Source organism: Rhinolophus ferrumequinum, chromosome 10 (genome assembly GCF_004115265.2).
Source record: "Rhinolophus ferrumequinum isolate MPI-CBG mRhiFer1 chromosome 10, mRhiFer1_v1.p, whole genome shotgun sequence".
In the NCBI taxonomy this organism is placed as follows: domain Eukaryota; kingdom Metazoa; phylum Chordata; class Mammalia; order Chiroptera; family Rhinolophidae; genus Rhinolophus; species Rhinolophus ferrumequinum.
Genome location: NC_046293.1, coordinates 51,865,823 through 51,882,663, shown reverse-complemented (window position 1 = coordinate 51,882,663; position 16,841 = coordinate 51,865,823). Strand labels below are relative to the sequence as shown.

The following is a 16,841-nucleotide window of genomic DNA, read 5'->3' as shown; positions in this document are numbered from 1 at the left end:
TAGATTCCAGTCCCAGAGATTTGATCCGCAAGGTCACAGTGTCGCCTGGGGTGTGGCTAAAACTACAGTAACAGAATGCAGGTTCCCTCTGCTTGGATTTTTCCAATAACTCATTAAAGGCCATTCAAAGCTGAGTCTGTGACCTAGTGAGGATGTGACTGGATCTGTGTTCCCTTCTCCAGGCAGGAGATCGAAGGCCACCAACCCCTTATTTTGGACTTTGGTCAATGTGAATGCCCGGTCCAGAGCTCATGGGTTGACATGGACACCAGGCCGCCCCACCAGGGTCCCTGAGGGTCTAGATCCTGTGAGGGATTTCACTCACCGTCTTGCTGCCGATGCCTCAAGCTTTCACCCACTGGATTTCAGATTCCAACTCGCTTGGACCCTGTCCAGTCTTCCAGATGTATCCCACCTCTGTGGTTCCTGGCTCACCACACCAGCCCGGTGGATCCTCCCTAGCAATTCTTGCCCTCATTATAGACTTAGGGGACATCAAACTCAGAAAGGAGCTACGAAACCAAGCATGACGCCTAATTCATGCTGATGAAGAAACTGGAGCCCAGAGAAGGAAAGTGAAGCTAGGCAAGAGCAGAGGCAGGACCGGAGCTTATCTCCTGACTTCCTCCTGCCTGGGGCTGTGACGACCGTGAGGCGGGGGTCCCTTACAAAGGCCTTCCAAACTGCCCCTCCTGTGGACATCAGCCCCCTCCTCCGCGTTATGTGCTCATGTATGTCACCCCCTTCCAGACTGGAAGCCTGTGAGCTGGGTCACCGCCATGTCCTCAGCACTGGGGGCGGGGCCTGACGGACTAAGTGCACCATCCTTACGTGTTGAATCAGCCAGTCAGCGTGGTCATGGCCAAGCCAAGTCCTCAGCCCTGTGGTCCTTTGGGCCTAGCAAACCGGACAGCTGCACCAGGAGGCCAGAACACTGCACGCTCATGTGTGTTTGAGCATGTGCTCGAGGCTCAGAAAGACCTAGGTCTGAATCCTCGTTCTGCCATCTACTGGCTGCACGTCATCAGGCAAATCACTCACCTTTCTTATCCTCAGTTTCCACGCCCATAAGAAAGGAGTAAGAAAACTCACCTCAAAGAGTTTTTGCAAAAAGTCAATGAATTATGCGTCTGAAGTCCTTAGCCCAGTGTTTGACACATCCTGAGCCCGCAGAGCAGGCCAGCTTTGTATATTAGAGATGCTATTCCCTGCCAGTCCTACCCACACTTCCTTCTAGGAGCAACCCCACCTCACGGCCTCTGCTGCCCCCATCACCCTTAAACGGCACCGCTGATTGGACCCAGCTGGGAAATCAGTGGTAAGGGCCAACCTGTTCATCTCCCTTCTCTGGGAGACCTGGGCCTTCCAGGCACTTTCCACCTTGTCACGAACTGTCTTGCTTTGGCTCACTAGAGGAACCAAGGGAACGTAGCTCTGGGAATCCATCAGCAGACGGGGCCCCAGTGCTGGGAGAAAAGGCTCCACACCCCCGGATCAGGGTGAGCCGCTCGGATTGCTACCCGGACGGCCCTGGTGAGCCAATGCCAACAGAGCACAGAATGGAGAGGATTGGCACCGCACGTCTTCAGTGGGTGACGGAGGTGGCAGCAACAGCAGGGTCTCGCTCAGCAGTGGGCGAGGCACCAAGAGCTGGAAGTGGGCCCTGGAAGGGTTGTCATTGAAGTCACCATGTTCACAAGCAGACAGGAGACGGCTGGGAGGTCCTGTAGTAGCAGGTGGTGGGCAGGGACGGTCAGGAAAATACCCTATTGTGTCCTTAGGGAAGCCTATTTTTTTGAGCTAGATCCATGTAACGTGGGACCTCTGGAACCCAAAGACCCAGCCCCAGAAGAGCGGGGACATGAAGTGCTGAGGTCCTCATCCTCCTGCTTGGCCTCGGAAGCAGACAACCCATCCCACTCCTTCATCCCTGCACTGTTTGCTCCCTCCATTCGCCTCAGACATCTGTTCCCCACCCACTCCTTCATCACCCCCTCCCGTCGCTCATCCTCCTCCAGGCGGTGTTCTCTGTCTGCACACCCTCCCTAGACCTGTCATCGAGTCACGGGCCCTCGAGCCCATCCTCCCACACCTGCAGCATTCCTGGCAGACGGCCACCCCGTGCCACGAGCTAGGCACTCGCACACGTTGGCTCCCAAGGCAGCCAGTCCCATTCCCGGACAGCTTTAGCTCGACGTTCCTAACATGAGCCCACTCTGCCTCCTAAGAAAATAAGTTGGACCTGGTTATGTCCTCCGGAGCGTCGTCTAACAAGTTTGTTCTTTAATTGCATGGCAGCTTTTCTCTCAGACGTGTGACATTACAATGACGGTCATGCCACCTGCGTTTCCCCCACACCCCGTTCTCATGAGGTCCCCTGGCCTCCTGAGGGTCCTGCTCTGTGGGAGGCCCCGTGGCTCAGGTTCGCCTGGGTTCTTTGGCAGGTATGTTTGGATATGTAATCACTTCCACCTCCTGCCTTATTCCTTGCTAACAGAATCCAAGTATTGGAGCAGCAATATGGCAGGGAAGTTGGGCCCGACTCCAGAGGGGGAAGCCTAATTGGTCCCAGCCCAACAACGCAGCCCATGTCTTTCCCATTTTAGAGATGAGTATGTCATCCAGTTCTGACCAACGACATGGGAGAGGGCAACCCTCTTGGAAAGATTTTCCTCTTTAAAAGAGAGAGAAGCTGGAGAAATGCCCCTCGTTCTCCCCGCATCTGGACGTTATGCTGGCTGGCGTGCTGCCTGGAGCTTCTGGAGCCATCTTGTGACTAGGAGAGGAAAAGCCATGAGCACTGTGGAGAATCTGCCCCTGATGTAATTGCTGCTGAATTAACCAGCCCAGGAACCACCTACCTGCAGGTTTCTTGGTACTTAACTGTATGCTGACTACGTGCCAGGTGCCATCCTGAGCACTTGTCACGTATCACTTAATGGAATCCTTAATGACACAGAGGCTAGTCCTCTGGATGTGAGAACGAGAAATGCGTCCCGCTCCCGCCCCCCACAGCAGAACTGGCTCCATTCCCTGAACGAGTAGCCTTCCCACTACTCAATGTAATTCTCTGAGACAAGGTGACGCGTGTATACTGTCGGGATGTTTAAAAAATAGTGAAAAGAGAGCAAAAGCTCTCCGAGCTGGTGAGTTCTGTCTCCAGACTGCAGGCCCAGCTTGCAGTGGCTCCCCTTCCACGTAACACCTTGCTACGTGTTCTGATGCTTCCAGTCGATTCCTTGCTCCTAGTCAATCCATAAAGCCTGCCGACTGCCTCTGTCCCCACCCTGGCCTTTCAGCCCCTCACTGGTCTCTGCTCTTATTCCATTGCTTCCCTCTTCCCCTTTTCACCAACCCACCAACAAGAGGATCTGAGAAGAGAAATGGAGCACATCCCAGCCCCTCAAAACCCAAAACTCTGAAGTGACAGATTTTACAAATCTGAATTTCTAAGCAGTGGAAAGTCCTTAAATATTAGCAATTGCTCTCGTCAGCCTGGCTGTATCTCCAAAATGGGCTTTCTTTTCATGCTGTCCTGTCCCCCCACCCAAACACAAGTCTAAGTGGTCCCCAAAGGGCCCTTATAGCCTCCTTCCGTTCTCTGCCCCAAGGAGGCGCACACGGCCTCCCAAGGCACGCTCAGCAGACACTACACCTTTCTCCCATCTTTGTACCTCTTCTTCTCAAGTTCTGTAGTTGGTCAGTATTGGCTCAGCCCCTTGATTCGGGCTTAAAGAAAACCACAGGTGTGAGCAGTTTACACAGACTTTATTTTTCACCCATTGAGCACAGGAAAGTCTGGGCAGGCAGAGGTATCACAACCACCTCCCCTGGTTCACAGACAGACCGTGAACTTGGTGGTAAGGGCGAGGGGTCCTAGTCCTACCACAGATTGCTAAGGGGTTATCACAACACATTGTTCTTGGTTCTATGTACACCATGGATTGTGGAGAGGGTACATTTCTTGCACTAAAAATATATACTTTGGAATCTGTAAAACTAAAATATCTCTATGTCTACATGAGACCTACTAGAAAGAAGCACATAGAAAACAAGGGAAATGTACCAGCACCTCAAGTTGTCCCCTCCCATGGGAAGGTTGCTCGGCTCTCCACCAGACACCATTAGCTTGGGAGGGCAGCCGTATCTAACTAATCAGACAGACAGAGAAACAAGAGGGAGGCTTTCATCTTGGAGAAGCGAATATGGGAGAAGAGTGGGGAGGATTTTGGCCTCTTTTGCAAAAGGAGTAATTGCACATTCAGTTTGGTACTTCTGCTTCCAACATTATTGCACATGTGAAAAACCTGCATGTTGGAGTCAAGTGCAAACCTGTTCAGAGAAGCCCAAGCTCTGCTGATTTCTGCTGGGCTCAGAAAAGTGCCGTGGGTGGGATTTCTCTCTCTCAGGAAATATTAGTGCCATCAGCTAGAATAAAAAAGCTCTGTGTTCTCCAGTGCTGAAATTGGGTTAGGTTTAAGGAAAATGCCATTCCTTTTCTTTTCAGAAGGATTAGAAACCATTCCATTCCCTTTGAGCACAGAATTTCCTAAAAGACTTCTGCCTATGTATGCATGAATCATTCCACTTTCTGGATTTCCCTATTGAAAAGATTCACATAATACTCCTTTCCTCTTTTCATGTTTCAAGCAGTGACAGTTACTTCACACCTCTTTTGGTTATGAAAATTAGCCTGCTTTCTCATAAAGAAATATTAACTGAGTCAACTGCCCATTCTCTATAATTCACATAAAGAGACCAAGGGTACCAAGAACCATAAAGAATAGATTTGGTAGAAAAATTACCTCAGTTTGGTTTCAGAATGTCTTTTTCTGTTTACCGAAACATGGATGAGCCTGAGAGCTTGACAATCCTTAGTCCCTCAGCCTAAGTGACAAAAATAACCATAAAGTCCTCTTTGCCCCAGAACCGTTAACCTCCTCACGTCTCTCACCACCCCCAAGTGTTGGTGGTTTTTAAGACCTCTGACCAAAAACTTCTTCCCTCCAATGAGAACTTGAAAGACTGAGGAAAAGATAGAAGAGTAAAGGGTGCTTGAAAGAGCTGAGTCAGTCAAAGGCAGTGGAACTTGGACAGTGTTTCGTTTGATCAGCCAGGGCCTGCAAGAAGGATTTCTACCTTAGGGGAGCCCAACAGCTACACCCGAAAAAAGGAAAAGGAGGCTGTGAACATGCAACACAGGGCTCCTGAATGTCCTGCCAGGATGTGGCTTGGAAACCTGAGAAGTCCAAGGAAAATGCAGTAACAAACAAGCCAAGCCTGCTTAGAGTTCTAAGAGGAGGTGCCACTCTCCTGCAAAAGAGGAAATTTAAAGAAGCCGATTAAATGAGAAGATAGAACATACTGGATGGTGCTTGTGATGCCATTTAAAAGGCGAGCAGGGGACCTGGGGTCGAGCTTTCTCCTAGGCTTCAGGAAAACGTGGAGATTCAAAACATGGACATTGAAATCAATAGAGACGATGCAGGGAGAACTGCTGGCTCCTCCACTGAAAGTGAAGTCTGGAGAGTTGAGTAGGTACAAAGCAGCCCTGGGATTGTCTGTTTTGGATGACCAGGAACTACAGCTTCCGAGAACCAGAGACCCATTGAAGGTCACAGTGGTCAGACAGCCTGAGACGTCAACCGAGCCTGAGACTAGCATATCCTAGATTCTTATCAAACATTGATGACTAATTTAAAAGCCAGTCACATCCCAGACAAAGAGAAATAGCAAATGTTCACACTGTCTTTTGGAAATATATGGTTCACTACCCCCCTATCCTGAAAACCAATTTATCTGAACAAGGAGATGGGGATAGGAGCTGTTATGTGGGAAAGACCGGATCTCCTGATCGTCCCATCATCAGAAATTTGAAATCCTACACAGCCACAAAGAGCTAGCCTACATTTAATGCAGCCAAACATATTGGGCAATTTCACAGCATATTTCTGCTGGTCTTCACCTTCTGTCTAGACCAACCCCTCCCTAGAAGTCATGGACTAGGAAGTAGCGCACCCTCTTAGCAATGCCAGCTCTTCCCCTTAGAACCACCCTTCCGCTCATCATTCCTTTCTGAAATCCCCGGCTCCCCTGCCTTCCTACCGCTATACAGCCAGCCCATCAGGACACTGGCCTGCTGCCCCCAACTCTTCCTGAAATCACCCCTTGGACTGCTTATTTGGCCCAACCAAACCTGGGCATGGAAATCGCCTAAACACCTGGCTTGCTTTCTTCGCCTAACTCCATTACTGCTTAATGTTGATCTTAAACACTTTTTTTCTATTGACTAATCAGCCTATATTTGTCCTCAAGCTATTCTGTTAGAGAAGTCTGAGAAGGGAGAATGATCATATTGCTTTTTATGTCCCACAGCTTAGGTGCACAGGCTGTTTAATAGCAGCAATGAAATCTTATGCAGACACGTTCACTTGTCGATAAACACACGTGCCTGTGCACATACATATACACACGCTGCTGCTGCTTCACCTCCACTCCAAGTTTCCTAGCCCTAAGGCAGGCCAGCTTGAATCGGCCACCACGGTCACCAGCCACAGACCTGAGCCAGGAAGCAGCCAGGACTGGGGTTGAGTGTTTGGTGGGAGTTCGGAAAGAGTAAGAAGAGGGAATGATTCCGGCCATTGAGATGTAGCAGAAATGAGGCTGGCTATTGTTGGAGGAAAATCTAAAGGCCTAAAAAGATTGGCACAGCCTTTGAAAACAGCTAACATTCCCAAGGCGCAGGCACCTGGGAGAGTCTGGCTCGGGAAGGACTCGAAAGCACACCTGCGGTCCTGTAACTGCACTACACAGAGTTCACGAAGACAGGTCCCTACTCTCAAGAAGCCCAGCAGACACAGGCATCACAAGACATCAGCGTAGCAGGAGAGAGACTTTTCTGAGCGATATTGTCACCGCGTTTTGTTGCACGATGGGCTCGTCCCTATTACAGGTAAAGCAATCACCAGCCTCCCTATGCAGAGGTGGCAGGAGAAGGTGGGGGGCACAACGGAGTAAGGAAGCAAGGGTGTTTTCAAGAAACAAAGGTGAAAAAGGAGGCGAGTTCAAGGGAGCAGCCAGAGAGGGACAGGGAAAGCTAGCACGAACGCCTTCCCCATGGACAGGGAGCCTTTTGATTTTTCTAGATTAGGTAGGTAAATGGGTACAACTATTACATTTATCCTAAAGTGACAAAATGTGAAGCTGTGGCTCACAAAGATTTTAACGCCCATATGGTTCAAAGAAGAATACCTGTTCCTGTCTGCACCATATGAAAGGAAGCCGAGGCTGTCCCTCAAACAGCCTTGTGAGTAGAAATCAGACAAACCAGGCACGATACCTACAATTCAAAGGGATATCATTTCCATATTTGACAGCAGCTTGACGTTCAGCCAATAGGCCATACACACACTGCTTGTTTACAGCAGGCATCCGTTCTGAGTGGATGGTGTCCAGCCAGTTCCAGTTGTTAGATATGTTGAAAATCATCTGTGTATTAAAATAATTGTGGCTCTAAGAGAAGGGAAATACGAAAGAAATGCAGGATTCCTTCTCACTATCCAAGGTCCTGAGAGTGAGCCTAGAATACACTAACATATTTTAAGAGTCTCAGGAATGCAAAATTCAGTAATGTTATATAGCCAACTCTTCACCTATGAAAGGAGAGCATACGGGGGGAATGTCCCACTATACAAAGATTTTCCAGGATGGAAAACTAATGTGATCGGATTCTCTGGGTGCCGACATGCTTGCTAGTCACATTCTGTGCACAAAGAAAGGGAAAGTCTATACGCACTGGAGCCCAAACCCTTGATATTCAATGCAACAGAGAAGAGAAAAACTATAAATATAGCTGTAAACTAAATACCAAAATTAATTTCACCACTTACAGTTCATTTCCCAGTGTGGCTTTTTACATCTGAGAGCCAGAACATTTGTCAACCAACAGAAATCCTGATGATGAAGAAACCACACAGCTGAAGGTGGCTTTGGGCCATTGAGTTGATGATGGTTCCTACTAAGGCAGCTAAGGAAACATTACGTAAGCACTCGGATCTCTCCAGGAATGGAATGAAATGTGTCCTCAGGAGACAGCAGCAGACATGGATGTGTCCACAACATGGCCAATAAAAACCACTTATTTCCTCTTCTACTCACAAACAACTATCATCAAACCTTTCCCAGGTGTCTGCAAAGCAGACACTATGACAAATTTTCAGCCTAGAAGTCCTTCCTAATGTCTAAGCTAATTTCTTCTGTAGCAATTTAAGTTGATTCTCTTACTCTATCCTCAATGAAACTAACAGCAGCTACTCATCCTCACTTAAATTATTGATTCCCCCCGAGCCTTTTCCTGTCTCAGCTAAGTAACTCCATATCCCTCTCGGCCCTTGCATCATCCAAGGTTCTTGCTGAGTTATGCAGACTGCTGCTAAGGAACGGGGAAGATGCACCGGGTCAGAGGCGTCTTCTGGCTGCAGTGGTGGGCACTGCCAATGCCCAGCTCGCTGACCCTCCTCGTAGCAGAGCCTCCTGACAGCCTCTGGGTCTGACCAGCATCTCCCAGAGCAGGCCCACAGCTGCTGTGGGCCTGAGAGCCTTCCTTTTTCTCTCTGCTCTGCTCCTACTCCCCTACCCCATCCTTTAGAAACAGGGACCTCGTTGGAGGAATCCTCAGTGGCAGAATGGATCCATATGGCTTGGCAGGACAGCAGACAGTTTCAGAGAAAATGTCTGGAAAATGGGTCTTCAATGGTGGCAGTTTGAAGAGAAAGAGAAGGAAGAGGAGAAGTACCAGCAGGAGGTGGTCTTCTGCTTCCACATTCACGTCTGGTGACTGGCTGCTGGTATGGGGATAGCTGCATGCCTTCCAACTCATACCATGAAAAACTGAATGCTTTGGCATGGCTTTTATGTGACCATGGACAGGGCCAGGCTTGGTCTTGCTTCTTCTCTGAGAGATTCACCATCTTCTCTGTGACCAGAACTTCCCTGAGGCACCTCATAGCCGAAATCTTCCATCGGAGCAAAGACTTTTAGTTGAAGAGACTGAATAAAAGTGTTACAATTAGACAAAAAGGGAACACATGATTCATTCCTGCTTTTAACACAATACTTTGAAGATGTCACCACAATTTGGATCTGGCTATATTTTAAGTTCATTTACAAGTAGACTAGTTATCAACTAAAAATAACCGTGTGCATTATACATTTCGACAGCTGCCTGGATTTTCCTCTGAAGGAAAGAAGATTCTACATTTCACTCACAGCCAGCACAGATTTACTTTAACCCATTTGGTGAAGACATAACCCATCACTACCACCCCACTGGTGGCTGTGATTTTGCACAGTACTTCTGTTTCTCCTCAGAGCAGCCTTAGGAGTGAGGCAGTTGTATTGTCCCCATTTTCCTGCTGAGGAAACTGAGAGCCAGAAACGGTGGCCTGCCACGTTATGCGCGAAATTAATAACTAAACGAGGCCTCCTAATTTCTAGCCTACTGCCTTTTTTTTTTTTTTTTAACTACAAAAGTTGCCTTTAATAAAACCTCAGATTTTGCCCTCCATGATCTGCCTACTTAAACTTAAACGGTGTTTGGACTGAATTATTCAGTTTGGGTGTCAAGTCTACTTCAATGCAGGCGAAGGTGCCTCAAACCCCTCCATTTTTTCATTAACCTGATTAAAATTGATCTATGCTATTGGCAAATGATAAACAGAATTTAGTTTTCAAAATAAGAAAACAGTTACAACGTAATATTTCAAAATCTTTACTTGGCAATAATTCTCGTTATGGAACTGTATCAACACTATCTGAATATTTTAGCAATATCCCATTTGTGTGGTTGCAGTAACCGGAGAGATGCCCTATAGATCTTGAAATGGAAACTCGAAAGGGGATGAAGGGAACTAAGTAGATAAAGCAAATTTATATCCCAAAATAATTCCATCCTGACATTAGGCCTATGTAAATGGTCAGCTCAAAACAGCGTATCTGTTCAAATAGTGAAAAAGCATTTTTACTTTTCTTTGGCTTATAGCTATTCTCGTGGGATTAGCAGCAGTCTGGGAAGTGATACTTATTAGACAAATTCAATTTCACAACTAAAATATCTTTTACTTTCAACATGATTACTATTTTTAAAAGTCATAAATAAATAAAAATCAGCAATTAAAATTCTCTTTACCTCTTTTCCTTTGTATTTCCAGAATTCATACTGAGCGCTTTCCAGACTGTGGTTTTAGGCATTTCATCAGATATATTAATCTCAGAGGGGTCACATCTGAAATCAATACTTAGGACAGTAAATGCGAGACATACATACAAAATACATATGTCAGTCTATAATGACCACCACCCATGGGAAAGGACAAGATTAGGTCTGAGGGAGCTCAACTAGCAGCTGACAGGAGGGCTAGGAACCAGATGGTCACAACGTAGATAAGCAAGGTGACGCACGAGGTGGTGCCAAGGGCTTGGTGTGCCAGGTGGCGGCTGGCCCTGCCCCCACAATTCCACACTCCTTCGAGGGGCCCCTCTGGGGATGTTGATGACAGCGCTGTGATGCCAGCAGGGGCCCCCATGGACTGAGCGCTCGCTGTGTGCCAGGCATGACACTAAGCAGCACCCTTCATTCATTTTCTCACTTACATGGCCAACTGTTTCCCATTTGTAGTTTACAAGGAACTTTTAAAATATATGATCTGAACTATCAGAGCATTAGAGAATGTTAACATGTTCATTTGAAGGTGCAGAAACCAAAGCTCCTAGGGCTAAGTGACCATTCAAGGTCAAATGTCAGTAGGTAGAGAATCAAGACCTTAAATCCAGTCCTTGGACTCTAGTTTTCTACAAGCCAGACTGTCTCCTTTCAAAAGGCCGAAAGAGGAGGCAGCACCCAGTAGAGGAAGAATATTGCTCCTACTTTGCCACCAGAGATTCAAAACCTATGGCTCATTCCAGAACGTGTAGGAAGTTTATTCAAGTCCAAAGATTCCATTTCATTGGGGTCAGTTAAAAAAAAAAGTCAAACTCAGAAAGTAGAATGGTGGTCACCAGAAGCTGGGGCTGGGTGATGGGGGAAAGGGAAAATATTGATCAAATGGGACAAACTTTTAGTTACAAGATGAATAAGTTCTGAAGACCCATGTACAGCATGGTGACCATGGTTAATAATAACGTATTGTACACTTGAAATTTGCTAAGAAAGCAGATCTCAAGTGTTCTCACCACACATACAAAAAGACTGGTATTACAGGAGGGGATGCATATGTTATTAGTTTGATTGTAGGAATCATTTCATACTGTATACATACATCAAAACATCACGTTGTTTACCTTACATATATACTATTTGTATTTGTCAAAAATAAATAAGTTTTTTTAAAGATCAAAGAAAAGACTTTCCTCATTTCCCACTCCGTATACAACATAAACCACAATCAATTCAGTGATTCAGCAATAAATTATCCAGGATCTGGATTACTCAGATCTCCTCTCCCATTTCTGGCCCCTCGGAACCTCTGGGCTTCTTTCAGCTTATGTGTCTCTCTTCCATTGTGAAACAAAAGCCAGAAATGAAACCACAAATGGACCAATTTAGCTTCCTGTGACTTGTGATGAGCAATGGCTCCAGTAGAGGAAGGGGATAAACTAATGGCAGAAGTAAAGGATTTTTGTGATCCCGGTTGGCTCCCTTGGCTCCGAGGACTGTAGATGCTGCGAGCTACATTGAAACGGGCTGTCTCTGCTCATCCCCAAAGGCTTGCCCAAGCTTGGGAACTTCACGCCCACCGGGCTGAGAACTCTCTGGAGAGTTCTCAAACTCTCTAGTTTGAGGAATACAAAGACTAGGGTTTGAATTTTAAACTTCCTACTCAGCAGCACTGTGACCTCGGGAAAATTACCTACAACCCTCCAAGCTTCGGTTTCCGCACAGCACAAATGTGGATAACGAGACGTGTCAGAGAGGTGGCGTAAAGGTTAAATAAGAGCACACAGGAAACATCCTAGCACAGTCCTGGCAAGGAGAAGGCGCTCAGTACCTGGGCTCCTTACTCTGTTCTCTTGTGATTCCCAGCACCTGGTCTAGTGCCTGACACGTGGCAGGTAATCCGTAAACCATGAAAAGAAACGGTGTTTTCACAGGTTGGAACTGGGAGGCTGAGTGTTAGCTTTTTATACCAGCAGCTGCATGTGTGACACCCCCCACCTCTGACAAAGCCAGAATGCTTCCAGAATAACCCAAACAGTAAACTCCGTGGTGTTAAGGCAGTTTTACCTGAAACTGTTGCTCTTTCCAGGACTGCTTAGTAACTTCCTGCTCTCTAAGGAGAACTTGTCTCCTCCCATTTCTAACATTTTCTCAGCCTCCTGGAAGAAAAGGAGATGTTATTATGTCTTGGACCAAGTAAAACCATGAGTCTACACTAGCCCATTTTTCTATAATCCCAATTTCTATCTAATTTTTTTCACATTTATTATAAAAGAGTATAATTATGTTCTTCCATAGATTTGACTCAACACAAAAAGAGACAAGCAGATATTTGTACATGGAATAATATTTTTTTAAAAAAATAAAAGAACCTGAATCTGAATGAGACTCTAGGCCCAACTACCAATTTACTAGAAATAAAAGGGACAGAAGAACATGTTAAATGACACCAAGGGACACATTTAGTAAAATCTAAATGGTGGGAAACCCTATAGATCAAAGATCCGGTTTCTTCAACAAAAAGAAAAAAAGATAAAAGGTAAAAAGATAAAAGATAAAAAGATAAAGAGATTTAAGAAACATATCAACCAATTGCAATATATGGACCTTATTTGTATTTTAATTCAAACTGATTGTTAAAAATAGTAAGTTAATTGGGAGAATATGGATAGTTTTTTTCTACTTTTGTATATGTTTGAAATGTTTCATAATAAAATTGTTTCTTAAAAAATAATGTCATTAATTTAAAGGAAATAATTACAGAGAAAAAATATATACAAAGAAACTTAAAGTAGTATAATCAATAATAAAACTAAAAACAACTATAAATTTTAACGAAGGAAGGATGTTTAAATTAAGATAATAATACTATGGAATATTATGCAGCCATTAAAACAATAAATGATTATTTATCATATAGATATATAGAAACATAAAAGTGTCTTATGAAATAAAGTTGAGGATATAAAAATTAGAATGTGTGTGTGTGTGTGTATTGTACCACACACAAATATGCAGTTAATCACAGTTATATGAACACTATGGTAAGGATTTAAACAGAACATAAAAAAATTGAACATAAATATTGGATGCTGATGTGAAAATTGAGGGTATTCATTTTTTCTTTTACTACACTTAGGTTTTAAAATAATTTTATGCAGTAATTTTAAAATTCAGAAATTTTGGAAAATAACATAATGTTTACCAGCCACCTCAAACTTAACATCCAAAAGAGATCCCATGATTTTCCTCCCAATGCGGCTCTTCCTAGGTCTTCCCCATCTTAATAAATAGCACAGCCATTCATCCAATTGTTCACTCCAAAAATCTAAGAGTCATCCTTGATTCCTCTCTTTCAGCCATGCTCACTATGCATTAGCAAAACCTGCTGGCTCCATCTTCGAAATAAGTCCCAAACCCAGCGACCTTCAGCACCTCTCCCTTAGCCTCAGCCACCATCACTTCCTGCCTGAACTATTGCCACAGCTTTCTAACTAGTTTCTGCGCTACCTCTCTCCTGCTTCCAGCCTCATTGGTTTTCCTGATGTTACTCAAGCATACCAAGCTCTTTCCTGCCTCAAGACCATTGCATTTCCTGTTTCCCTGGAATGTTCCTACTCTCAGAGATCCTCATTGTTTGCCCCTCATTTTATTCAAGTTCCTGCTGAGATGTCTCCTTAGAGGAGTCATCCCTGATCACCCTAAATAAAGTAACCTAGGTGTCCATCAATAGATGAATGGATAAAGAAAAGGTCATACACACACGAATACTACTCAGGCATAAAAAAGAAGGAAATCCTGCCATTTGCAGCAACATGAATGAACCTTGAGGGTATTATGCTAAGTGAAGTAAGTCAAACAGAGAAAAATAGTGCATGATCTCATTTATATGTGCAATCTAAAAAAACTGAAGTCATAGAAACAGAACAGATTGGTGGTTGCCAGGGGTGGGGGTGGGGTGGGGGAAATGGGTGAAGGTGATTAAAGGAATAAGTTCTGGGAATGTAATGTACAGCATGGTGACTATAATTAACAATACTGTATCATATATTTGAAAGTTGCTAAGAGAGTAGATTTTAAAAGTTCTCACCACAAAAAAAAAATTGTGACTTATGTGAGGTGATGGATATGTTAACTAACCCTATTGCGGTAGTCATTTTTCAATATACAGAGAGCGCCAAAAAAAAGTATACACGTTTTAAGAAAGGAAATAACTGTATTAAAATTGTAATACTCAACATATACTGATAACAAAAGATGAATACGAGTCACATTTGACTTCTGCAATTACAAGAGGTGCTCAAAGAGGTTACCATCAGTGTAATTTTAATACAGTTTTTTTCTTTCTTAAAATGTGTATACATTTTTTTGGCACCCTCTGTATACAAGTATCAAATCATTACATTTTATATCTTTAACTGACACGATGTTCTATGTCAATTACACCTCAATAAGATGGGGGGAAAAAATACAAGATTTTAAAAGTTCAAGATATTAGAAAAAAACATCCCTGAAAATGCATTTCAAAGGACACGATTTCAGGCATTAACTGTATTTGGAAACACTTTCCAGCTCATTCATTTCTTGGTCTGGTATTTTCATTTTGCTCCACATTCATTCTTTGCACGTACAGGCTAATGACTGAGGGTCCATTGTGTGGATGGCAGATGTCAAGTGCTGAGGGAAACGAGGAAGGACAGAAAGTCCTATGCATGTTATCTTTGTGTGGTGCCAATCACAACACCATCTGCAATTAGGTACATAACAAATGCTCTGAGAAAATAATAGGTTTTGTATACTTGTCAAATTAGACCTTTTGGGAGAACATGAACCATTAGATCTGATAATAAGAGCAGATTCTATATGTTCACATTCTAAGTGTGAACCTGATGAGTAGACTGCAGACAAACAAAGGGCGGGGAAAGCTGGTTATCATATCCAAAAATGAAGGACACACAGGGACAAGAATCCTTAATCCTTTCTCAGCTAAGAACAGCTTTGGTGAAAGCTTCCCAGCTCCTAAATATAACCCTTGGGATCCCAGGCATGTGGCCCTTCCTATGTTCTGTAACTTGAGGCTGCCCCAAATTGTACAGTCGATGCAAGAAGCATGACCTCTTCCTCCTTGGCCTTCTTTTTGGCATCATCCAACTTCTTCTTTTTGCTTTCAGGCATGAGATCATCTAACCAGCTCAGCTCTCGCTTAGAGAAACAGAGATCCATGACTTTCCTGACAAAGACCAAGGCCAAAACCTGAAGAAAAATAAAGAAAGTGGATTAAGAGGGCTCAATTACTTCCTGGAGTTAAAAGCAAAGTCTTCTTTTCACAGCAGACTAGGACATTTGAAGTTAAATCAAACTCATAATAATCATTACAGTTGCCTTTTGAGTGCCCTCTTTGTACCAGATACTCAGGTGTTTTACATACACTATTTTATTTAACGATCATAACAACCCAACTTAGAGAGCAACTAATTTAATTCCCTCATTATAAAGAGAAACTGTTCATCTGCAGACGACTCTAAGAGCTGCCTTCCCTGGCCGGGTGGGGTAGGGAGGGGCAGCAGGAAGGGCTACAGGGCAGCATAAGGCTGGAGAGCCTCTGCAGGAGCAGGGCTACGGTGGGGCCAGCTGTGCCAGCCCAAGCATGCCTCCCTATGGGGTGAGGGGACCTTGAAGGACCATCTGGATTTCCTCTGGCCCTTTGCCTATACGTTTCCCCACAAAATCCTTGCTTTATGCCTGCATCATGGATCTCTAGTGGTTGTTGTCTCTGCCCTCTGGCCTGGTCTGATATGTTTTTTAAATGAGAAAACTGAGACCCAGGGAGAGAAAGTGACTTGCCTAAAATCTGACAGCTAACTTCCTCAATAGAAACAGGTCAGCTGCTCCACTTTTTTCCCAAAAGGGCCATGTTAGCCAAAGAGGAACCAATAATAACCCAGAAGGTCCTGCCTAGATTGACTGGTGTTCACCAGCTACATCTGGTGACTGGACAAAGAATGAGGCAAATCAGGTTTACTAAATTCAACCACATTTCTCCTGAATTTCAATGGACTATTATCAATGATTCCCAAACTGATAGTATCCCTTCCAGGAGTTGTCAGGAATTTGCTATTTCTTTAACCAAACACCCAACCCCTGAACATAACACCCAAATGCAGAACCCTACATGTATTGTAACAAAATTGAGAAACCCATCAGGAAAGTATGTATCTAGGAGACTCGGGGGGAAAAAGAAACCCCCCTCCAGTTTCCTCACCCTTGAATATTCTCCCAGTAAGACAGCATTCAAAAGGACCTCAACAAATACCAAACATTATCTGCGTTGCCTGTTTTCTCTAGAGGCCCACTCTTTGGGTACTGTGTTTCCCCAAAAATAAGCCCTAGCCGGACCATCAGCTCTAATGCGTCTTTTGGAGCAAAAATTAATATAAGACCTGGTCTTATTTTAGTATAATATAAGACCGGGTATAATATAATATAGTATAATATAATATAATGTAATACCGGGTATAATATAATATAATACCAGGTCTCATATTAATTTTTGCTCCAAAAGAGGCATTAGAGCTGATGGTCCAGCTAGGTCTTATTTTTGGGGAAACATGGTAACTTTCAAACATCC

The 16,841-nt window shown here is 44.4% G+C and overlaps 1 protein-coding gene across 2 annotated transcripts in view; it reads right to left on the bottom strand.

The window, feature by feature from the left end:
• Positions 1 to 3,751: 3,751 nt before the first annotated feature.
• SLC4A8 (solute carrier family 4 member 8) overlaps positions 3,752 to 16,841 on the bottom strand; it is a 68,964-nt gene continuing 55,874 nt past the window's right edge. For both annotated transcript variants that reach the window (XM_033117131.1, XM_033117132.1), the window contains exons 22-25: positions 15,329 to 15,466; positions 12,281 to 12,372; positions 10,187 to 10,282; positions 3,752 to 9,048 (exon numbers count right to left, since the gene is read on the bottom strand). In XM_033117131.1, coding sequence (XP_032973022.1) covers positions 9,036 to 9,048; positions 10,187 to 10,282; positions 12,281 to 12,372; positions 15,329 to 15,466 — 339 coding nt within the window. In that variant the 3' untranslated portion in view covers positions 3,752 to 9,035. The remainder of the gene's footprint in view (positions 9,049 to 10,186; positions 10,283 to 12,280; positions 12,373 to 15,328; positions 15,467 to 16,841) is intronic.